General features: G+C 44.6%; 1 protein-coding gene across 1 annotated transcript; it reads right to left on the minus strand.

Annotated features, from left to right (window-relative positions):
- Positions 1-424: 424 nt before the first annotated feature.
- LOC118773504 (multidrug resistance-associated protein 1-like) lies at positions 425-23,437 on the minus strand. Its single transcript, XM_036522466.1, has 31 exons — positions 23,396-23,437; positions 18,520-18,696; positions 17,989-18,114; positions 15,709-15,846; positions 12,868-12,993; positions 11,437-11,498; positions 11,041-11,172; positions 10,058-10,264; positions 9,190-9,367; positions 8,922-9,083; positions 8,531-8,623; positions 7,793-7,996; positions 7,549-7,695; positions 7,216-7,303; positions 6,690-6,759; positions 6,390-6,516; positions 6,036-6,212; positions 5,764-5,931; positions 5,444-5,627; positions 4,810-4,891; positions 4,491-4,608; positions 4,132-4,339; positions 3,463-3,773; positions 3,080-3,279; positions 2,808-2,934; positions 2,447-2,548; positions 2,188-2,334; positions 1,928-2,086; positions 1,058-1,224; positions 750-944; positions 425-533 (listed from the first exon to the last, which is right to left on the minus strand). The coding sequence occupies exons 1-31, from the start codon at positions 23,435-23,437 to the stop codon at positions 425-427; spliced, it is 4,533 nt and encodes a 1,510-aa protein (XP_036378359.1).
- Positions 23,438-25,230: the final 1,793 nt, after the last annotated feature.

A 25,230-nucleotide genomic window follows, 5' to 3' on the forward strand; every position in this document is an offset into this window, starting at 1 on the left:
AACTGTCGAAATCTTTGGAATTGATGAGTTCAGTTTGTCTCTACGTCTTCCGATTCTAGACTTCCTGGCTTTATGTACAATTATATACAGCATGTGCTATACCATGAACCCCCTCCTGAAATCCACTGTGAGCACCAGTGTTACAGTCTTACCCCTCCATCCCTCCATGTGAGAACAACCTCCACACCCTCTCCTATGAGCACCTTTATCTGTCATCACTGCACAGCCTCCTATGTGAGAGGCCGGCAGAGATGGAGTCATGACACCTTGAGCTTTAGTACTGGATTTTGACAGATTTGCAAAAGCATCTATTTTTCCAAAAAAGAGGTCCTAGCTGCCCTGGAGCTTCAAATGACCAGCTTTCCTCTGAGGATGCTGTAGAACCCCTGCTGTTCCCCACCCTGGATCCCTTTGCCTGGAGGGCTCACACCAGCCCGGCCTCCCGGCACATTCTGTAGAAATGGCCTCTCTGTGCGATGAGATTGGATGGGGAGTCCATCTCCGCGATATGCCCTTTGTCCATTACAATAACTCTGTGGGGTGGGATGAAAATGAGAAATCAACTTTTTCTCTGGTTCCTTTGACTCCTTTGACTCCTAGTATAAAGTTTAGCCCAGCTTTACAGTAAATATATGGACCACACTTGTTTTTAAAAACAGTATTTAATTCTTTTACTCTTCTATCGGCTATATCTCTGTTGTATCTGTCTGCCTTTGAGGCTTCTCTGTCTCTTTATTTTTGTGCCTTACCTGGTATAGTCCATGATGGTGTTGAGGCGGTGAGCAATGGTGAGCACTGTGCAGTCTTCGAACTGGCTGCGGATGGTGGACTGGATCAGGTTGTCCGTCTCCAGGTCCACAGCCGCCGTGGCTTCGTCCAGAAGCAGGATCTTGGTTTTGCGTAGGAGAGCGCGAGCCAGACACACAAGCTGCCGCTGCCCCAGACTGCAGAATGAGACAGAGCGCAAGACTGTCAGACTGCTTGAGACAGGGATTTAGAGAGTCAAAGAAGTGGACCCAGAACCACTATACTGAGTTTTAAGGAGGAAGAGCCTTACCTTAGGTTCTCTCCCCCCTCTGAGCACTCGTGGTTCAGTTTGTCCGGCAGGCCTGACACAAAGTTCTTGAGATGGGCGAGTTCCAGAGCACTCCACACCTCCTCGTCGGAGTACGCATCAAAGGGGTCCAGATTCATGCGCAGAGAGCCAGAGAACAGCACTGGGTCCTGAGGGAGGCAGACAGAAACCCATCACGCACAAAGTTTCGGCAGCAGCTGCCATTGATCTAGTGAGCAGAGAGGAAGGTTAGACAAAGTGCAATGTGGGGGTAGAGGCCCTCTCTGTCTCTGTCCATGCAGTGAGAGGCACACTGCCTCTCTGTTTTATGAATAGTTTGGTTAGGACATGGCAGCCTGTCTTTGGTTTTGGTTTATTGAAACAAAGTTGAGTCTATTTTGGGATGAAGGGAGATTCCGGCTTCCTACAGCCAACTGGTTTTTCTTAATCCTTGTTTTCTTTTTTATTTGTGCCATGCCCCATTTAACTTTGTTCTGACCTAGTTTTTGTTTGGATTTGCTTAGCTTGACTTTATTTCTTTGGTTTCATCCCTACTCCTTTTTCTGTCTTGTTGCTGTCTACTATCTGACTGTAAAGGTGGCAAATCTCTTTGAGACTTTGAGACTGATTATCTTGCCACTGACTGTGGAAACTGTCTGATAAGACTATGACAAAGCTTCCATACAGGCAAAAGACTCTATCTTTTTTGAAATACAGACTTGCTTTTCAACCATCAACCTGTTTATTATATCCAGGGTTGAGACTGGATTGTTACAGCTATACTGTCGATAGATAGGTATTCTGTAGCATTACGTAAGCATATTACAACAGACTACAGTTTTTTCTGTTTCTTGACTAAGAGGTCTGCAGTACCTGTGGGATGATGGTGATGCGGGACCTCAGGTCATGAAGTCCTATCTCAGCGATATTGATTCCATCAATGTAGATTTCTCCTTTGGCAGCCTCCAGGATCCGAAAAATTCCAAGGGCCAAGGAGGACTTCCCAGCTCCAGTTCTACCCACAATTCCAACCTGAGAGACATAATGCAGAATGGATGTGAGAACAAGAGGTATTTTGCAAATGTATTATTTTTCCAAGAATGTTCTTATTTCATCTGTTAAGGGAGCCTGACCTTCTCTCTCTCTTGGATGTGCAAAGTGATGCCCTTAAGAGCCCATTCCAAGCCCTTGCGGTACTGCAGGCCATAGTCATGGAACTCAATGGTGCCTGTTTGAGGCCAGGCTACAGGGAGGGCGCTGCTCTCTACCGTCCAGGCTGCCTGCACAATCAGTGGATCAGAGGATCAGCGTATGATCTATGCTTCAGATAAAACTCACTGTCAATGAAGTAAATGGAAAAGTGAGGACATGTTTGGAGATGCTGATGCTCACCTCTTTTGGTGTGTCAGCATACTCTTTCACCCTCTCCACTGACACAATGTTATTCTCCACATCTGTCCATGACCGCACAATCCAGCTCAGAATTCCTGTAACCTACAAAACAAAGGAAAGTGTTCTGGTCCTGTGATCATGTACAGTCATTTTCTCACTCCCACACATCAGCCACATGTGAAGGTACCCAAAGGTGTATAAACCCACAATCAATAGAAGGTGCTGCTTTTGAGGATGTTCATCTCTTTGCAGCCAGATAGTGTATGTCCCAGAGGGAATGGAAGCAACATTTTCCACATTGCACAGAGACATCATTCATTCACTTTGTATTTGTACACACCGCAGCGTGAGGTTTGCTTACCTGCAGGGAATGGGATACCGCCAGACCCACAATGCCTGGACTCAGAGTCTCCTTCCCCATCACAGAGAGGATCGCTGCTGCGAGAACCACGCCGTTGCCAAGGAACTCGAGATTCACCGCCAACCACCTACAGAAAACACATGGGGAATTTAGAATTTGACTCTCGCGCTGAACGCTGTGTACACAATGGCCTGCAGTACAGCTGTGTCCTACTGTCAAGTCCCTCCATAGTGGGGAGGGTCATCTTCTGTTGCAGCATAACTCAGTCTGACCTGGTGGCCACGAATCTGGGGAAGTAGGAGGTCTGGTTGTGGTCGACCCTGTGGTTGGCCTGGAGGATGAACCTGGGCTGCTCCCCAAAGGCTCGGATCACGCTGGCTCCCTGCACCGTCTCGTTGAAGTGGGTGTAGATGGGTGAGCGGCTGACGGACTCCAGCCTGCGCAGCTGGCAGGATGTGGCCACGTAGAAACTCTGCAGCGCAGTGGAAAAAGAACGCTCAGGCTCTCAACCTATGGTACCAATAGGGATTTTCCAGCTTTCCTTGTGGGTCTGAGAATTTCTTAGGTCAGCAGGTGGAGGAAACTCTGTCTAAAACTAACACGAGGATCTCCACAGTGAGGCACATGTTGTTTTACTGAGGCGTTGCGTGCGTACCTGGATGAAGGCGTACAGGAGCGCCAGGGGTAGGATGATGACCGCTGCAAAGGGTGTCGCCAGCAGCACGATGATGCAGATTTCCAACAGCTTGAACATATAGCCCAACATCATCTTCAGCCCATCGGGGATCATGCAGTCGATGGCATCAATCTCCTTGGAGAAGCGGTTGAGTAGGTTGCCGCTGGGTGTGCTCTCAAAGAATGACATGGTGGAGTGTAGCACGTTGTTCAGGAGGTCCAGGTGCAGGGCTCGTGAGGCGATGATGCCTCCCACTGAGATCGCCACAGTTGTACCAAAAATAGCCACCCCTGGAATGCAGAAAACAGAGTCTAATAAGACACTTTTTTCACATCATTGATTAAGTTTCTGTCCATATATTTATATATGACATTATATTATTACCATTTAGCAGACACTCTTAGCTGGAGCAACTTACCTAGGTTAAAGCCTTCACATGTTTTCCTTTTTTATAGCTGAATATTTCCTGAGGCAATTCTAGGTTAAGTAGCTTGCCTAAGGGTACAGCAGCAGTGCCCCAGCAAGGACACAAACCAGCAACCTTTCGGTTACGAGCCCTGCTCCTTACCACTATGCTACATTGCCGCTTATATAGTAATACAGTGAGATGGATTCTGTGCAGTATTGTGAGATGTAGTGCTCACCAACCTTGTGCAAAGCCAAGGGCCCCGTAAACGCCCAGCTTCAAGTCTGTGTTAATCTGTGTTCCGTTAACAATGGGATCATCAGCCCACAGGCTCAGCCAATAGTTGTAAGCCAGTGAAGCGGCCTGCTGAAAGGCATACAGGAAGAGGATGGGCAGGATAAGGGCCAAGCCTATGGTCTTGAAGTACTCCATATACATTTCCACTTTCACCTGCAAGAATCCAGAGAAAAGGCAACAATCAGGATACACAGCTGCCAGAATAAGCCATCAAGATTGTTATCTTCTGAAAAGCTTCACAAATACTGATCACAATGGTTGAAAATGAAGAGCATGGGTGCTCTACAATCAACGGCAAACTCACCCTGCCAGTGCGGGCCCTGTCAACCTCAGTCAACTTCCCAAGATCCTCTGGGATCTGCTCCTGGTCTGTGTCTGTTATAGGCTCCATGGTCTGCAAACTGGTGCTGACAGTGTCACCTCTGAGTGGAACATAGAAATACTGACTTTACCTTGAGGTTTGGCTTTACTTATTTTCCAAAGTGCTCTGGAATGACTAAGGAGAACCATTGTTTCCATTAAACTGTCAGTGTTTTATCCAGAGCCATTCCCACCCAAAATCAACAGATGAGTTGTAAAGCCTCAAAAAGCAATAAATTCCCAGCAGCTGTCAGTTTGCATACCCAATAAGCTGTTCCTGGGAGAGGTCTCTTGAGAAAGGCATAAAGTCCGTCATACTGAGTCTTGAGGATGACTTCCTGGTACCTGCAACATGACCGCACAGCACATAAACATTAGCAACTGTAAACAGAGTCACGTTACTTATAGTTAATGTACCAATACAGATCAGAAATTCAGCAATATTAACACCTCAAGGTTCTTGATAAAATACACACATACAACAAAAACATAAGGATTACAACACTCAACTCATAGCTTGGAGAGAGAGAAAAGGTAAAAAGAAAAAAGCAATGAAAACAAAAAAGGGTTCTCTGTGTCAAATTCTGAAAAGGCCTTTCATTGTAAGTTACTGTTTAAAGATGGGAAGGAAACCTAAATGTCTCATTACAGTTTGAAAGAGGCAAAAAATTTACTTGGTCTGTATTTGAAGTAAGGCATAAATGAAGTAAGAATGTGAGCTGTGGCAGGGTATTTTCACACCACTGCACTCATTAAAGTCGGAAAAGCATGCCTTGACAAGGCTGTTATGCAGCAAAAGGCCTAATTAACCCATTAAAACACACTGTAAAGAAAGAGGGCAGATCCATATATATGGATGCAGTGGCCTCCAGAGTACATCCCGAGGGCAGTTCTTACCTCTTTGTACGGAGCTCTCTTTCCGCTCGCTGCTGGCGAAAGCCCGTATAAAGTCCGCAAAGGCGCCGTGCCGACTTAGCAGTTCTAGGTAGGAGCCCATTTCTGTGATCTCTCCATCCACCAGCACCAGTATCAGGTCTGCCTGCGGCAGGAAGCTCATCCCATGTGTCACTAGAATGCGTGTCTGCGTGCATAGAACCCACAGTGTTAAAACATACACTTCCAATAAGAAAGAGGCTAAAAGTCATTGTGTGTTAAAGTTGGATGGCAGTGTGTCTGTGGGAATTGGCAGTGGGGCGTGAGGGAATTGTGGCCGTTACCTTGTCCCTTAGCACACCCTTGGGCCCTATGACTTTGTCGAAGATGTGCTGACCCACATGGGCATCCACAGCAGATAAAGGGTCATCGAGAAGGTAAACGTCGGCTTTCCTGTACACGGCACGAGCCAGGCTCACCCGCTGCTTCTGGCCTCCCGAGAGGTTCAGGCCCTGAATGATATGATATGAAGACAAAGTGCGACTCATGACATTTCTGATCCAGATATTATATTACCCAGACCAGACAAAAAGGATGGCTTGGTATCCTATCTGACCTTCTCCCCGATCTCAGTGGCATCCCCAGCAGGCAGGATCTCAAGGTCAGGCAGAAGGGCGCAGGCCTCCAACACTCGCTGGTACCAGCTCTCCTTCTTATCACGTCCAAACAAGATGTTGTCTTTCAGAGTGGCATTCTGGATCCAGGCTTGCTGAGGCACATAGGCCACAGAACCCTGGGGAGAGGACAACAGGCAGCTGTAGGGGCTGAAGACAACCTTGCCTCTAAAAATTAAACATAAAGGTTCAAGCACTAATCTCTATTGCTTTATTTGAATTTTGGTTTAAAATGATACTGATGCTCAAAGTGAGAATGTCAAAACTCTAGCTTCCACGTAAGAGCATACATGCACCTTGACTTTGACGCTGCCACTTCTCCTCTCAGTTTCTCCCAGCATTGCAGAGAGCAGAGAGGACTTCCCACTGCCCACATGACCCACCACTGCAACCAGAGAGCCTCGTGGCACACGCACACTGACCCTGTAAATGCGGGGTGAAAACGACAGTTTAGACCCTTTTCATTCCTTTTAAAAATGTCGCAAAATCATTCTCATGAATGTAGCTGTTCAGCCCATCCAATACGCTGAATTACTTCCTATTGACTGCAGCACTTGTTGCAGTGATGTCACAGTACAAGTACGGGACTCACGCACCTCTTGAGACATGGAGGTCCCTCTCTAGACCAACTGAAAGTGCCATTGTCTACCACCACAGCATCTCCATCTGAAAGAGAGAGAGAGCGAGCGAGAGACAGAGAGAGGTCATGTAAAAATAGAATTCCCTTAAAGCGAATTGTCAAATTACAAACTGCCTGTAATTACAAGATATCTAATCAGCTTAATTTTCAAAATCACTGTCGTCTGGGAGCTAAATGACTATGAGCTGTCTGAGGACACCAACACACAGAGTAAAAAATGTTTTTTTTTTTTTTTTAAAGTCAACTATGTATCTGACTCCATACATTGTTTTACACTGGCAGCATGGCTGCGTGTTGATGCTTCAATTACCATTCACACTCCCGGAGTGTTCCGAGATGTAAAAACCGGTGTCTATTTTTGCTGCGGTCTTATGGCAGTGTACCTCACGTTTGTCAACAGGTTATCCATCATTGAATCAGACACATTATGGAGGACTTCAGTTTAAGGTTTTAAATTATACAAAGTCAACAAGGGTGCTCACCAGGGCTGAAAGGCACTTTATTTACACTGTCAGGCTTCAGTTCTTCTTGACAGAGAAATTTTCCAAGGCGCTTCAGTGAGACAATGGCCTGAAACAAAGTCATCCATCAACATCAACATCTAAATGTCCATGCCTCTTGTTCAGTCACTGCAGCCATATACTCTCCATGGGGAGCTTTACACTTAATTCATTATAAAGTAAACTAAGTATTTCAGTTAGCCTAAGCTCAGTGAAAGTCAAAGGAGCAGATAACATGTAAGTAGCCTCATGGAACAAATAACACATCACTAAAATATGAAGTAAGCGATATTTGCGGGCCCTGTCATGCCTCACCTGCATAGTTGTGCTCATGGCAAAAGGTAGCTGGCTCAGGGGAGTCTTCAGGATATTGATCAGAGCCATGGACACGAAGACCTTCTGTGCGTCCAGGACGTTTTTGTCATCAGTCAGCACGTAGACTCCAAACATTGCAAACGCAATCTGAGGGGAACACATGGGCCCGCGGGATTAGCTTGCACACAGATCCATCTGATCCTTAACTCTATTATCAGCTATGGGAGGAGGACTTATTACACACCAGAAAGGAAGAGGAGTTGAACGAAGCGATGGAAATGGAGTAGAGGATCTGAGATTTCTTCAGGGCTTTTAGCTCTCTTTGCCTGTACCCCAGGACTTGCTCCAGAAAGGCCTTTTCCCAGGCATAGAACTTAAGGATTTTGATTCCATTCAAAATCTCATTCATTAGCTTGATACGGCCATCCATATACTTCATTTGCACCTCCTGCAGAAATGCACACAGGAAAAGAACAATCAATCTCAATGAATCAAACAGGCCTTGAACAAGAAAAACATGTAAAATGTGGTTAAAGAACAGGGATATAGGGTAGCTTTCTTTAGTGCATTTACCTACAGCAGAGGTAGTTGATACTGTTGTATAGTATCAGTCATATCTCCAACAATTAGCTATTTTCATACAAGGAAATGCAAAAGTGCCAGGAATGTGGTGACCATATTCAAAAGTATAAGCCCAATTTAAACCGTGCCCAAATGTCTGTTGTTTGTTAAAAAAGAAATGAAAAATAAAACTTTTATAGCCCTTTTTTGTGGTTGTTTTTCATATGGGTAACATGGGGACTTCAAAGCATTATAAAATGCACATCCAACCCGCACACCCACGCTACTTTCCCTTTGTTATCTAAACCAGCTGTGGGACACTGACTAAGCACACAAAATGAAACACATCCCTTACAGAGCAAGCCCAGGACGATCGAAAACACATTTCCTGTCAGCGCTGTCTATGTATTGGCCACAGTACCTGGAGTTTGCTCCGTTTCTTGGCTATGAATCCGTTGAGCGGAAAGATGAGGATAACTGTAGCAATGCCGGCCAGGGCAGATGGGCCCAAGTGCTGAAGAGAGGAAAATACAGAAAACAGTATGAAACATGTCCTTAGTAATTTCGGCACAGGCCTACAAGAAAATTTCTGCTGGACTGAAAACATGGATGTTCCCACACGTTCAACATTTCCATCTCTAACAGCAATATATATCTGTTAGTTTATATCTGTCTGTAACATCACAGTGGAATTCAGTTTAAAGGTTGATTGATAACAATAGGCTAATATCACACTACATGTTTGTGCTGACAAGGTAACAGGTTCAAGAGCTATGGCTGCTGAATAAGCATATCCAAAACAGATACGGTACCTGCCAGAGGAAGAAGAGACAAAGTGCAATCTCAATGGGAGCCAGCCACACCGCATTGAAGTACACCACAAAGTCCATGAGCTTCTGCGTGTCAGCCGACACCAGGTTCACTATCTCTCCCACAGTGCAGGTCCTGCGCGCCGCACTGTTGATGACCAATGACTAAGGAAGAAACGGAAGAACAATCAAGATGCGCTCTTTTCCCAGTGAATCTTCACAGCTTTGATAGACACAGATTCTTAGTTCCTGTCTGTCTGGTAGTCTTTACCTTCCTGTACACGAGACCCATCACAGCTGTTTTCACCCGCATCCCCACAGTGAAGCAGCTGTACATGTACTGGTGGTTGAAGAGGGACTGGAGACAGGAGAGCAGGAACATCAAAGATGCATAGAAATAGCCCTTCCACAGGGGGGCGTCCTCATCCCTCATGAACCCTAGCAACAGACTATGGAGTAGAACACAGATAGGCAGTGTCACAAACAACCGCACAAACTGTAAAACAGCTGACTCTCTGCAATTAGAAAACATGAACGTCCATTATTCCTGCAGATAATTTGTTAAATGAAATCAAAAAGCCTGTCAAGGTAATGTTTCTGGAAATAGGTACTAGTGAAGAGTATCATTCGCTTTTCAATGACATGCTTCGCATTCGCTTCTGTGTTGACTGTGTTGATGGGCTTGTGATTATTACAGAAGCCACAGACCCAGTGGCTCACACACTCCAGCTTTGGTTATACAACAGTGGGCTTCTTGTGGCTGCACTGGCCTCACACTTAGCTGGCGGCTCTCTTAGTGTGGTCAGCTGCTGCAGCCTCAGCACTTCTGCCATTTAGAGCCTCCTTCTAGACTCTAACGTCTTTGTGAGGAACAGGATGCTGTGGGCAATTTTCCTCCCAGGCTTACGGGCCTCTGCCATAATTAAAATGGCAGGGCATGGCTGTAGCATGTTGGGCAGCAGAATGATTTCCTATTGGCTGCTGGAAAATTGGGTCAACCGTATACTGTGGGTGGCTGTTCATTCCCAGACGACATAATTTAAGGATATTCTTGAGGCGTCATCATCACTGATACCCTTTTGCCTTGCAGACCATGGCAACCAAGGATGTGAAGTGGCAGTACCATTCATGGTTCCTACCTGAGCACCTGTGGGATGGAGAACATGAAGGCATCATGGATCATAAGGCACAGTGTCCCTGACAGAAAGTAGGGACCAAAGTTACGGGCCAAAGTCCGGAGTAGGCAGAACCCTGAGCTCTGCTCCTTCTGCAGCTTCCGGAGGAGCTGTGCCTGGTCTGTCAGCCTGGTGCCCAGGGCCACGCCACTGTTCAAAGACTTCTCCTGTCTGCAGCATGGAAAATAGAGAGACATTGACGTCAGGGATGGTCCAGCTGAGTTCCTTCTCCTTTCAAGTATTAATTTAAAACAGACAAAAGGAAAACCTTTGTCAATGCATCTCTTCTACTAAAAATTATATATTGTCAGTTTCCACCAGCTGTAAAAAACATCATCCAACTTTATAACATGTGAGCAAAGCATTTTACATGTCATGTTCTGGCATTTAATGATGTTGTTTCAAAGCTGAAAGATATTAACAGGCTATAAATATAACTGTCAGACCTCAGCATCATGTCCTCAAGGCACTTCATTTGACTAGTTTTCCCGCATGCCATTCCTGGTAAGTGTCTCGCTTCTGAAATTTCGATTCCCTTTGGTAACTTTTCAAACAATGCAAGGGGCCAGAGCAAGAGAGCTGATACATTCCAACTTTTATAAAATGCATAAAAAACATAATTTTTAGTATTTGGTGTAATCGTTAGAGCTATGGACTGCATGTTTTTGTGGGATCTGTCAGGCAGTTCTGTCATACCCATGAGGGGGACTGCAAGGTTGCTGAATTTTTTCACCTAAAATCCAGTTTTCTAAATGGTGCAGTGAAAGAGTGAAATGTGAAATTGCAGGTTCTCCTGAATAAGGGTGTCTGCTGAGAGTAGAAATAATATATAATGATACAGCACATAGAGGAATACAATGGTAATTGTTGCTTTTTGTTTATATTCCCAAAGTTGTAATAGAAGTAAGCCCCAAAGCAGACACAACACAGTTGTGTCTGGGCCTTACTTCTGGAGCTTGGTGCACTCCGCTGTCCACTCTTGCTCCAGATCAGAGATGATCTTGTTGGATGTGTCCTCCTCCCTCAGTGACCAGAGGTCCTCAGCCTGAAGAGGAGTGCGGTATCCCTTAACCACAAGCCTGAAGCACGCAGACAGACAGAACAAAGAAAAAAATATTTTAGGACATGCTTTTGTGATCCTGCTATTCCAGATTTTACATTTTTACTGTCTGGTTTTTAGACAGTATGTTTGTTTTTTTTTTTACTTACTGAAATGATGATACCCTGGTAACTGCTTAAAATGACAATCTGCAATCTCATTGCGTATCATTCCCTCAAACCTAAACATTGTGAAGGCATTCCCCGACAATGCCTTGCTTTGACAAAAAGGAAATTGTTCTTACCCACTGAACCACCAGAAGAGGAATTTTGACAAGAAGGAGGCATCCTGGACTGGGCAGGGGTTCTGTAGGGATGAAACGCAGTAGGTTCATGGGAAGGTGCGACCTTATTCGGCGTGTCATTTTGTCACTATTCACAGGTGAAGACAAAAAGGGCAGCACTACACCAGCTGCGTACATCCTTCCCAAGGTGCAGCCTTAGGATCATACACAGTACCAGTACCAGTACAGTGTTTGGACATGCCTACTCATAGAAGGGTTTTTCTTTATTTTTACTTTTACTTTCCACATTTTAAAATATTAATAAGACATAAAAACTATGGAATAACACAAATGTAATTATGCAGTGACCAAAAAGTGTTAAACTATCTTAAGTGCTAAACTATCTTCAAGGAAGGCAAAAAATATTTTTTAAAAATTAATTTTTTGGAAAGATATTCATATATAGGCATCAACGTCAGTATTTATGTTTGTCTAAGATGCAAATTTCAGACTTTTAAGCATAAGTCTTTAGATCAAAATGTCTTTGAATGCATGTTTCCCATTATCTTAATCAGGTGTGTTCAACCTTTTGACTGGTACTGCATGTGTATGCAGACAGAGCTCAACGCGGTGCCAAGGCCGCCTGGTTTGAAGTGAGAGGACTTGTAAACAGGGGCCGAGTCAGGCTTCTCCGAGAGAGCAGAGAGTAAACATAAGCAGATGGGGAGAGGAGGCTCTGAGGTCAGCGCCGAACGGAAACGTGTCGTCACTGGGGCACGTTGCACACAGCCGTGGTTTGTGCTCCTGATCTCGCCCCCACACCGGAGCTCTTTTTGGGCTGCTGTGAGTAACTCTGCCCAGGATGTGACGGGGACGCTCTCCAGCGGGAGAGGCTACTGGGTGTGTCGCGGGCGGGTGGGCAGGTCGCCTCTCCTTCTCTCTCTCTGGCTTGCTCCAGCCACAGTGTCAGGGAAACATCTGCTGACTTCTCGCCTGATTTATTCCATAAATAGGATCTTCAGGAATAATGTAAGAGCATATATGAATAATGCAGCGAGAACTCCGTGGGAGGGGCTGCCAAGGTATGGCGTGAGCGGTGCTGACAGGACTGAATTAACCCCACTCAGACAGAGGAGTCTTCTCGCTGCTGTCAGAGGAAACCAGCGGTAGAGTGGGCACCAGTTAGGCAGGGCCAGCAGCAGGAGCATAAAAGAAACGTGGGCCTAAATATATGTATGACTAATATACCAGTAACAGGATCTTAAGAATATTTTTCCCCCAAAATAGGCAAATTAAATGATACTTTCTAATTGAGGAGATGACTACAGAAGGACTTAAAAGGAAAAGGTTTTCCTGTGTGGATTTAAGAGCACCTCCACATATTTGGTATTCATAGAGGCAGCATGTGAGGGAAGCACATTTTGAGAGTGAAGTAGACTGGTCTCTACATACCTTCACCAAGACAGGTTTTGCAGTGCTTGGGGGATGGTCAGCAAAACAGGAGAGAAACAGCTGAGCCATTTGCAGGGAGAAATATGAGAAGAAAGCCAAGTATCGCACAGCATCTGATGAGAATCCCTGGAACAGAAAGTGCACTGTATCAAAACTGTGCCCATGACACCAAGCTACCATGGTACTTGAATGTGTGATTGACAAAGTATATGAACTAGACCCCACACACATGTACCATTGGTCCAGTGCTTTGCTGCATTATCTCATGGGTAAGGTATACATGCCTTACCGGTGCACTCCCTGTAAATCTTGATTTTCATTTAAAAATACATTTCAGTGGTCTAAGAGAAATATGTGTACTATATGGCACTACAAAAAATATGTGTCTATTTCTAAAAGACAATAATCTGTAGTGAAAGATAAAACAGCAACAAAGTAAGGGTACCACTTCTCTTCCTGGAAACTATAGTGGCAAGCACAAGATAATGTGAGTGTTAGCTTAAAATAATATTAACCATAATTGGCTATTGACAGCGAGACTATCCTCATCTAGTAGAACACCGGACACACCTTCCACAATGATGAAATATACTCTTCATACATAAACACTCTATAGTCATACTTCATACACTCTAATGAATAGGTCTGGCTAAACATAACCTCAGAACATGTCAAGTAAAGTGGTACACCATGTTCCGGAACTGTCTAGTGGCTTCTTTTGAGGAGGTGTCCTATCTTGGTTTTGTTTCTCTTCTCACATAGGATATTATGTAGCATAGAACATGGCATCATTCCAGGATTAATGACGCCATATAGCTTATTTTGAACAGGCAAATCATGGTGAAAACCAAAGCCTTTAATGGTTTAACATAAGTACTATAAATGAATTCCACATGTCAAAATACTAAACGCTTTCAGTCACGATTCAGAATTCAGTGTATTCTTTCAGATGGAGGAAAGCCAAAAAAGCAGCATCGACATATGGCACAGATGCGAGAAGCCTGGCATTCCCATGTTGTTTTACACACAAGAGTAGGCTTTTTCCGAAGTATATGTTTACTGCCTGCCTTTACGTACTCAACTGCTCATTGGCCCACACCAAAACATATGCAGACTTGAGAGTAGTGGTAAACAGCCTCTCTCTGGTGTACTGTGGCCCCCAGGGAGAGCGCAGAGGAGGGCTGTAGGAGGGAGCAAGGGCTGAGCGGGCTTGGAGAGCAACCTCAGTTTGGCCGCAGAAAACAGGGTCAGCTGTTATGAGTGGGTAAGAAATATAGGTCAGCTTGGCTGGCTGAAGGAAACAGGTTTTGCGAGCATGAACTTTGTCAACCCGGCCGCCCTCCAGACAGCCACACTTCTGCCATCGTTGAGTCGGCATACTGCAAACCTGAATCTATCTCTGTGCTATTTGGGGAATAGTGGGGAATGCGACATAACGAAGAATGCATTTAGACTGGCCGTACTAAAGATAACCTGAAACAGGTGGACAAGACAGGATAAAGATACTGCTCATCATGTTTGGGTTGAAAACCACATCACTCACTTATCTGTATGTACTTCATTGAATTTCTCTTTGGCTGTAAACATGCTGTGACTGTAGAATACTTTCTTAGTGACCTTTTAGAGATATGCTGGAAAGCTGATTGTTACCTTATTCAGTCTCCCCTGTCATCTACTATATGTAAACAGTTCTAGAAAAGGAGAAATACAGAAGGGTGCCATGATTGAACATGTCCTGCTATTGACTTTTTAATGTGATGCAGTATGTCATAATATTAGTAAAGTCACATGTTGAAATAGAATGCAGTCAGCATTGTAAGAGAATGCATTCTGCAGTGAGATCAAACCTTATGCTTCTCTACAGATTTGTTGGGTATCTACATAATTTGTTTGTCAGAATTCCTACTGTTAACACAAGCAGTCAGACATTGGACGGACCTACACTCGCTAATGTGCTGCTGATATCTTGCCATGCTGTCCTCAAAGCTTGGCACACCACAGAGTCCTCCGCTAAGTTTGGACACAATTATGCTGTCGGCAGAGAGAGGATTGCACAGTGGATGTTGAGCTCGCTGGTTGCCTTGGCTTATCAGAGCGGTGATAAAGTCGTGGTTTCTGGTCTGAGCTGGGAGAGCCATGTCTCGCCATACACATCACCACACCATTCATCACACCCGTCAGCAATGCGGGAATGCCACACCGGAGGTTGTAAAGATAATATATACATACATTTATAGAGATGCAAATGTTTTCATTTGCATACAGACATATGTATTTTGCACATACTTGTCTGTCCAACTCAGACACTGATTGCTGTGTCTACGAAAGACACCGGGAGAGAAGGAATAAAAAAAATCCAGGCAACCGACAAACATCAGAGATCAGCAACAGCTCTGTCATCCAAAGACGGCATGCGGGTTCTGCTATCTGTCTGGACGGGCTGCCAGTGATTGTGCACTGCTCCTGCGAAATTTGTATTTCCGCTCTGTACTCAGCTAGAGAGAAGCGGTGAGCCGACCAGATGAAAGGGTTCATAGACAGAGCCACTAGAGGAAAGGACAGAAGCCTAAACAGCACTAAATGACTTCCTCTGATTACATAAAAGTTTGGTGGGTCCAGCATGTATCGGATTGCATGCATTGATGGGCACCAGAATAAGTATTTCCACGGATCTCATTCAACAAGACATTCAGTATTTATAAATGCCACTGAATTAATGACCACGATATAGGGCAGAGATAGGGGTCTTCACAATATCTGCTGTGATTTCCTGTGCTGCTGGGTGTGGGCGGAGGAATTAGCGCACCACTTTGGGGACTGTGTCAGTGTCATTTCTCTCACCTCGTCTACAGCCAGCTGGATCTTGGCTCTCAAGGGCACCAGTGAGCACAACACTGCCAGCAGCCAGAACAGGAAGAGGAAGATGGAGGAGCGGCAGCCCCTCATCCTCTCCAGCTGAATGATACAGATTGCCAGCACCTGCAATGAGAGAGAGAGAGAGAGTGAAATCGTGACCTAACACTCCTGGCACTTTGGTATAGATATCTGGCCCATTTTACAAGAGCACACAAACCACCTTCCCACTCCTGTCAACACAGGTTTGTTGAGTGACCCAAAATAGTGGTGTCAGTACGGAAGTTTTCCATCATTTTAATCCAGCTGCTAACAGAAAAGCCAGGCCCTGTTTCTCACAACCTTATTGTACATAACATTTGGAAAATAAAAGGGAAAAAGAGAAATATATGGTCTTAAGTAAATTTCATATAATTAATAATCCAAGGGCAATTATATTGCATTAGTTGCTTAGTCCCTTTGACTTGATGGAAAACCGCCACATTGAGATTGTTTCATTGATTTGTATCACATGGACCTTGAGCTAATTGAAAGGCCACATTGTTAAAGGACTGCACTGTTCACTCTGTCCAAAAGCATTAATGTCAGATAATTCTTCTCCAAATGACAACAGGGAGTGGCTGTGTAATGCAGCTATTACCATAGATAAAGGATTAAACTTGGCTTTTGATCGACATTTCACTACATCATAGCACCTTTTGTCTCAAAAGGAAGTTTCCACCTCCAATCCACTTAAGGGAGGATTAGGCTGGTCCATTCACTAGTCACCATCTGTCTTGTATAAGAAAAACTGCCGATGACCCGAAAAAGACATCTATTCAAAATTTCAGAGACTAGTGCAGCCTCACATGGAATGTGGCACAAAGACACACTGCTAGTCATGGCAGCTCCACTCAAAAGGAAACTTGTAGAGGGTGGATAATACCATACTGGGTTAAGAAGGAAGAAACACCAAAACCACAGTTTGTGTGTTTCACCATGACTCAAAATGCTTGAAGCTTCATAATAAAGAAACCATAAAGAAATCCTTTATAAATCAAGAGCAGATTTAAGTGAGAACACAACAGTATGCTGCATCTACAGTACTGTAAATATACCACCTGAATGTTTACATAATATCACTGTTTATTTGAATTCATTTCCCCTCAAAGCCACTGGGCAGGAGAGGGCCCCCTCTTTAAGACTGGTGGGTGGAAGTCACTGCATTACTTCACCCCAACAAACACAATGTGTGCCTAGTAATTACATGGGAAGTGTTTGGTGTTTCAGAGTAAATAGCTCTTTTCGTCATGGATTGCTGGTTACTGTTGATGTTGCACACATACTTTATGGCAGGAAAGACAGTGACCACAGACTGAGGAAGTTCAGACATCGGTGTGTGTGTGTACAAATTCCAGTACATTGACAAAACCAGGGAAAGGATAAAAACATTACTAAAAGTAAACCAAAGTATAGACATCTGCTGTTGAAGACCGCACTGTGACATAAGATGTGCATTACATAATGTGAACAGTGGTAACAGCTCCTCTGCGGTAGGGAGAGAAGAGAGAAGTTTAATTTGGACACCGATATTATTAATGATCAAGGAATCTATGCCCCAGCAGCTAGGTTTTACGTTAGCATGCAGAATCTGCTGAATGGTGAGACAACTTTAACTCCCCTGAAATAGACTGCGAGCTTTTAAGAAGACTGCTGGGCACAAGAAGTGTCTCTTTGTGCACTGAATTTGCTCTGATGTTTCTTCTTGCCTGAACAGTAACTGATATTGACTTTGCTGTCTGAGGAGACCACAGGTGGGCCGGGAGTTGGATTCTAAGGGAGGCTGTCTGTAAAGGGTTCCTGTTTCTACTTCTCAGTGGGAAACAGTGACTGTGGACGTAATGGGCCTGCTGGTCACTACAAGAGATGGACTACTGTACCCCACCCACCAGCATGTCCTCTGCCATAAATCTCTGATGCCTCCTCCACTGAGTCAACACTATTTCATTTCTGCAACCTATGATATATGTTCCCTGCTAGGACCCTCAGCTCCGCCCTGCTGCACCTCAGCACGGAGGGTTGAAAGCCAACATTCACTTGAGCTTCATCTCAGTAGACGAACTCATCAGTAGACAACAAAGTTGTTGTTCAGAAACCTGAGCTACGTGGTGTGCGAGAGTCTGACATTCAACTGTTCAAGTCATTGCAGCAGCACTGCTATCAGTAATGCGTTAGCTGGTCTGTTATTTATTAGAGCCTCTCGGTGGAAGCACAGAGACAGCTGTTTACCACAGTCAGGCTGCGCATGATGGGGCTGAGCAGGAACACCATGTGCTGCTGGATCTCCTGGTTCCTCTCCAGTAGGATGTAGAAGAACTCCACAAAGCCGAAGGAGGCCAAGAGAAACCCAAAGACCTGCGTGAGAGTGAAGGAGGCAATGCCACAGAGCTGAGCAAACGATGATCTCAATGCAGTCATAGATTTAGTCATTTTCATGTTTTTTCAGTGAAAAAAAGACATTACACTAAAACAAGCAAGTGCAGGGCTGGTCATGCTGTTCAGCCATACCACAGCCTACACCATTTTCTGTGGTAATGCTGCACTCAGAGGGTCTATTCTATAAACACTTCCACACTTTGTTAAATTACATGCACTTAACATGTTGGCTTTCCCCTCGCCTGCTAAAGATCTCACGGTCCTCTCCTTGCGCTGTGTTTTACACACTCCAGTACTCTTTTAAACCAGATATGGTTACTGCACTTGATGGTCTTGTATAACACTAATGACTTTACAGTCTACTTCTCTTGTGGCTTGGCTCACCATCTTGGCACTGCACAGGCAGGAGACGCGTATGTGTCCATGGTCGTGGCAGTAGAGATACAGGCAGTAGAAGGGCGCACACAGCCAGAGGTAGATACAGGGAACCCACACCAACACTGTGTTCTGGAAGCACTGGGTCAAGTCTGGGTTGGGTGTGTACCATGTACGGTTCCAGTCCTACAAGACACAGAGACAGCAACAGATTCATGAGAAGCCTGACAAAATCACTGACCAGGAGTTCAAACTTCCCTCCTGTGTTAGTGCATTACCTTACCACACCTAATTTTCAGAGATAATAACTTAATTTTTCACAGCCATTTAATAGTCAGATTTGTGGTGAGAGATTATAAACTACTTGGTTGAAAGACAATTTAGCCAAACTGAAACCGGACTGTTGAACAGAACTCATGAGGAACATGGCCTATGGACCTCACAACTTGTTTACTCTGAGGAAATAAAGAGTGAAACCACAATTAGTCAACAAAATCTGTGTCTGTAATTATTTTGGCTGCTCAAAAGAGCTGAGTCAGTATTGGAAATTTCTTACTGCAGCTCACTTCTCTCAGGAGGGTACAGTTAAAACATTGAGTCCATTGTGAGTGAGAGCAAAATTTAAAATGTACGGGTGACTGAGGGGCTTGCATGTCAGGGGAGGAGCCAGACTTTGTGATTGCATCCAGACAGTAGAAAGAGTGTGTCAGTTAAAGACAGAAATACCCCGGAGAGTGCTAAACGCTCTGCCGTGTTTGTCTTTTGCCTCCCCCTGTTTATCAACGGCTTGTCGGCCACTCCGGAGGAGCAGTGAAAAGAGACGGGCGTTCAGTGGCTGTGAGGTCCTGAGGAGTCTGGACAGGAAGTGGTTAAAGGTCGAAGCACAGCTAGCTCCCAGACAGACACCCAGGGGGATGAGGGGAATGACCACAATTCATTCCAGCTGCACAGCCGTTACACAACACCTCCGTGCTGCAGGGCGAGCAGCCCAAACCACCAGCTCCTCCAGAGGCAGGTGAGGTTTCTCAGTGTTGCTGATGGCACAGGTCGCGACAGAAGCCATGCCTTCTCCACCCCACACACCACGAAACAAAAGGCCTGTTCAACCCTGCACAGCAGCTGTTTAGACAAGCCCTATCGGAACAGCCATTTCCTCTTGTACTTGTCTCTGATAGGGTCTATTGAATGCACGTTAGACAAGCACTTGATACCCACTGTTATGTCACATTTGCTGAACTCTCTCCATAAGTATTTTCCTTCACCATTCGTTCCTTCAGCGCTGCAAAACTTTCTGCTGACGCAATTTGTGGCTGGAAGAGTAAATAGGAATTGCAGTGCAGGCAACAATATTTGAATAATACAGTACCTCTTCTGGATAAATAACTATTGCAGATCAAGCCTCTGGGATCTAATTTATCTCTGTTTACCCATACGTTCATAATTGCTTGATATTAAGATGTGTAGAATGTGAAAAAGCAGGAATGTTGCTGATGCAAGGCAATCCAGGAATTGGGAAAAAATGAATAACATCCTTGACTTTGTAAAGACTGGCAAACAGTGTGACTGTGCGAAGGAACGTTGTCCTAGATGACTGGATCTGGATGCGTGTGCTGGGAGAGGGACTGACAGCGCGGCTGTGGCAGCTCTCGGTATGGGGAGTGTCTCTCAGGAGGCCAAATTCATTCATTGGAAAAAGTGGGCAGCTGTGACTAACTATGGGGGATAATGTACCTCAAAGGAAAACATTTTTATTTTCTTACTAGGCTCATCTGTTTGTCTGTGGTGAGCCTCTCCAAAGCCAAATTTTGAAGAGAATTTTGAATGTTTGTCTCACAAACTCATCCACTTGTAAGGACAGTTGGAGCAAAGCTCAACCGCAGATTAAACAGTATGGTTTCTGCACTCCCTGTAAAACTGTGAAACTTGGAGCACCAGTGTTTGCCAGATCAAACCTCTCTGCCCAGATCTATTTGTTTGTCATGTTTTTGTGACATTTGAAATGCATGGCTGGTGGTCTTCCCTGCATGGTGACTGTTTAAGGTCTACATACCCTGTACATAATTGACTCTCAGTACTATTAAAATCACAATGTAACATCTGAAACAAATTTCAGAAGAAAGTTCAGTATTGCTTATTCCTCTCGATCTGAACCTTTTTGACATTTCAGGTAAGCCTAATGCTATACAGTATCAGATAAGGAAATAATACAGTTTTAGACCAAGTCACCTGTTTATAGTTTGTGAAACAGGAAAAGAGGATGGTAGTTGGACAGAAACATTTTTTTTCTCTGTGTATGTTTTCTAAGGTTTTGTTTATGCCAGTTACACATGAAGCTAAGTGATTGTGCCAAGAGGTATAACTGAAACAGCAGATAAGCCACATGGCAGTTTTGAGTGCTTGAGACCTCAGAGAAAAGCCCCTCTAACAGTGCCAGCCATGAGGTCTGCAGAGCATATGCTCTATAGAGGTTTGGCAGCATTTCACTAGCACTTCCAGCAGATGTTTACATCAATACAAGATGCTCTTCTCTGTAAGAGGGGCCTGAAGTCCTCAGCACCCCATGAGAGCAGTGAGGCGGGGACTTGACACGGAAAGCTGTTTTAATTCATCTGCAGTGAGGACAGAGCTCACCAGCTGACCCGGGACCATCTCCCTCCTCACAATCAGTCCCAGCATCTGCGTCATGGCCGGACAAGTGATGCAGTAGTTTGCAGAGGGCAGGATTGTCAAATTTAATCTTGTTCATCATAATCTATTTTTTTCTCTTACGTCTCATCCTGGAAGTTTAAATTTGACCACTTGCACCCATGGAGGAGGACTGCGGCATGCCTTAAGAACAGGAATGACTACTCTTCCCACTCACTTCCCTTTGGGAATGAACCCTGCAGTGCTGCACTTTAGCAGTGAACCTCCGCTGTGGTTCCCCACTGCATGTGAACGGTCGAATTCACAACCACAGCAGTGTCACCTAATGAGTTACTATTGGTATCAGCTTTGCGTTCAGCAGAAGTCTGAAACTAATGAATTCTGTCTTGAGCTTCTACGCCTTCATGATCTCAGAACATTTCCTGTGGTCCTTCCATATAATAGACCTGCATCCAGACTCCACAGAATGTTATGACCATGACCATACATGAAGCAGAACTGGGAAAAATTGCACCCATCAATCTGGATACTATTTATGAGACTGAAAATTACCATAAAGACTGGTTCCTGTGCCTGTGCCTTTTTTAATCTGATGTGCAGGACCTCAACACAGTCGGCAGAAATTGCTGTTAACTGCTGCATCATTTAGCGCTGTGATTTAGGACGAATTTCAGGGGGTTTAACATGATTACAGTCAATTCCACTGATCGCGAAAGTGCAGACCGGTCTGTGAGGCAGTGCCAAACCTGAGAAAAATGAATGGAGTTGAGTGTCTAGACAGAGAGCCTCCCAGCTGAGCCGTGCGTTTGTCTGAACACGAGTCTGCTTCTTTGCACCGTTGCTCAGAACAGGGACAGGGGGGACGGGGGGAGATGGATGGAAAATCAGCATATCTGGTGTATTATTGTCTGGACGAGCATCAAACTCCCATTTTCGAATAGAGGCACAGAATGTGGATGTTTGCTCATGGACAATAAGTAGGGGGGATTACCAGCATCTCTCACTTGGCTTGCCTTCATACCCTACATTGCTTGTCCTTAAAATCCTGTGGTCCCAGGGCTTTGGCTGTGAGGTTTCTCAGGTTGTGCCCAGAGTCACACAGTAGTCCTGTGCCAGCTATATCAGGCCACATCTCCCAATGGATCTGCTATACAGTGTATACAATGCATACTCATGCAAGTGTGAAATATCAGACAGGTGACACACAATAAATAATGGATTAATTGTTGATTAAGCACTTAAACTCACAGAAAGATATGTTTAACTAACTCAACTTTGTGAGAAGTTCAAATCTGATCTGATGTGAACAATATCACTCATTATGCTGGTTTAAGGAACATTTTATTAGTGGTTAAAATGAGACAGCACGACTGTTGGAGCGATTCCAGAATATGACATGCCTGAACATCAGTCTAGCTCTACCACATTACAAGCGATTCTTACTTTTTCACACGCTGCCTCGTACCTTATGAAACCTGAGTTTGCACTGCTGTGTCAAGACTGAAAAGCACTTTTGGGTTCAACAGCGAGCGAAGTGTCTTGGCTGACCTTGCAATACAATTTTCAGAATCATTCAAACTTTATTTCATTCTGAATCGTTGCTATTTAGTTTGCCACTGCATTGCACAACGCAGTGAGTGGTATTACTGTGCATGGCACTAGGTTCACAGCTGTTGGTATAATTCATTTATAATGAAGGGTTGTTGTGCCAAAGTCAGCAGATAACCTGTGAGTAATTAGTGTTATTGACACAAGTAGAGTAGAATGAGTGCTAACGTTGCACTTTAATTATTGATCCTGTGAATGACTGACCAAACTATTTCATTTCAACAAGGTAATACCTTTTGACCATAATCAATGAAACAGTCGATGAGAAATTCCTGACCTGTGCATGTACCTCAGATAACCCTGGTTTACTTGAAACACAAATAAATGTGAACAACATCACATGTGATAACCCACACACTCTAAACAATCCTTGATTATTAATGTGAATTTCAGAATAATCAGCAATTAAGCATGTGTGTACATTTGGCTTTGTAAGTCACTTTAGGCAAGATCATCTGTTGAATGATTAGGCATAGATGTGAATTAAACTACTAGAGGACAGAGAAATAAGACATCCTGTAAAGTAAGAAAAGCTCATTCATTTCTTCAGCTGCTGTATGTCTGTCAGCCCCCTGCAAGTGATGGGTCTCCCTGTGTCGGATCAGTCTCCGAAGACCTGAAGCACACTCACCCAGAGAGGGTCCAGGCCGCTGAGACTGCAGAAGGCATCCATCCACGTTCCTGTCCTGTCCTCCGCCGTGCTCCTCTCTTCCCGGGAGTAAATCCTCACTCTTCAGGCAGGGTTGTGCGGCTTGGTGCTGCACAGTCGCTCAGTGTATGTGTGCGCGCGCGTGTGTCTGTCAGTGAGTCAGACTCTCCCTCCTTCGCTGAGTGCACTCTCTGTGCTCTCCTCCTCACATGCACCTTGCTGCTCTCTGAGCCCAGCTCTGTCTGACAGTCCTGTTTATGAGAGCCAGCCTGCCAGCCAGTCTCCCCCTATTAGGTGGGTGGAAAGATTTCTTTACCCTCCGTCTCTCCCTGCTTTCTCCCACGTGTGCTGGATGGGCGTCAAAACACCAGTGAACCCCCCCCCCCCCCCCGGACGATGATAGGACCCCACCCAAACCCCCTGCACCCTCCTTTTCTCCCCACAAACCCATCCCCATGGTGCATTGTGCCAACTCCCTCCCACTGCAACTAGAGGGACTGCTTCTACACTGAAACTATTTGGGGAAGATTGTATTTGTACAATTCAAGAAATGTCTCCACAGATGTAGTGTTTAGAATATTATACAGGATGCCATCCAAATAACCTGCTTTTATGTAATGTATATTTCCACACTTCAGGGTATTGAAGCACGAGACCTTAAATTTAAAATGTACTTTTACATAGACGGTTTTCATTCATTGAATTCTAGATGATGGTGTGGAACTACAGTTCATGTCAGTTTGGAATTGTGGAGCTTGACAATTGACAATTCAATGTGTCTTGTTTGGCATACATCTTCTTGACAATTTGTCTGTCCTGGAAGCTGTATCATCTGTGAGAGGTTTTTGTTTTGGCGACATATTCCTATGCACGCTGCTTACACAGCACTGCGCACATCGCTTTGATGACAGTGAAGTCCACGTGTTCTTCAAAAACAACTGAGTGAAATTAAAACCTTACAGGATGTACAAAATGCACCCACAGTTCACAAGTGTTCCATTTATATGACCTCGTAGCAGTTTATCGTATGTATCATGGTTTAAAATAAATATTGTGGTATTCATGGCATTTCCATACGTATTCTTTAAGTATCTTATTGGAAAATATAAGAGGGTCACATGCGATGACATGGCTTTAGTGGCGTCATTCTCCTTGGCCTGCCTTCCCTCATTATGCAGTGTGTGTGAATGAGACATTTAGCGCGCCCACAAGACTGTGACATGCGCATAATTCTGTGTAATATGCCTCCTGCCGGTGTTGTGGGGAATGCCACAGGTTACTGCTTTCTCTTTGGAGAGGAGATGTATGTGAACGTGTGTGCGTGTGTGCGTGTGTGTGTGTTTATCTCTGTGTATATGTTTATTGTTCTCTGTCAAAGTTGCAGGGTCAAACGTGAAGCATTGGAATGCTGTTTTCTCAAAGATGTGAGATTCAAGAAGCAATAAATGAATAATAGCTGGACCATTGATTTTATTTATTTGAACGATTAGCTGTAAGGTATGTCAAGACCAATAAAAACACTGACTGCTTATTCAGTGCTCTTTGTAGTCTACTCTGAGGTACCGCAAGACAAACTGAGGATAGTCATCATGGACATGACTGGGAAAATTCAAAGGGTTGACGGAAAGTATTACACTGTCTGGTAATTACAAAGGAAAAAGCTTAGAAACATGGAAAGAACTATGGAATGGTATCCCAAATTCAGCAGGGTCCAGCTGCCTGAGGGAAACACAAAAAGAAAAATAGATGTTTCGCTTCTAACAACAGGGGGAATAGAGGTCTGTTATGTCATAACACATCATGAGTCACACTGATTT

The sequence above is a fragment of the Megalops cyprinoides genome, chromosome 1, assembly GCF_013368585.1.
Source record: "Megalops cyprinoides isolate fMegCyp1 chromosome 1, fMegCyp1.pri, whole genome shotgun sequence".
Classification (NCBI taxonomy): Eukaryota; Metazoa; Chordata; class Actinopteri; order Elopiformes; family Megalopidae; genus Megalops; species Megalops cyprinoides.

What these genes read in the sequence shown, in the direction of transcription:
- LOC118773504 (XM_036522466.1), bottom strand. Translation starts at nt 23,437, where the DNA reads ATGGATGCCTTCTGCAGTCTCAGCGGCCTGGACCCTCTCTGG. An exon ending in GAGTGCACCAAGCTCCAGAA is followed by an intron (nt 10,265 to 11,040) that starts GTAAGGCCCAGA and finishes TCCATGCTGCAG; the next exon opens with ACAGGAGAAGTCTTTGAACA. An exon ending in GGACCTCCATGTCTCAAGAG is followed by an intron (nt 6,517 to 6,689) that starts GTGCGTGAGTCC and finishes CCGCATTTACAG; the next exon opens with GGTCAGTGTGCGTGTGCCAC.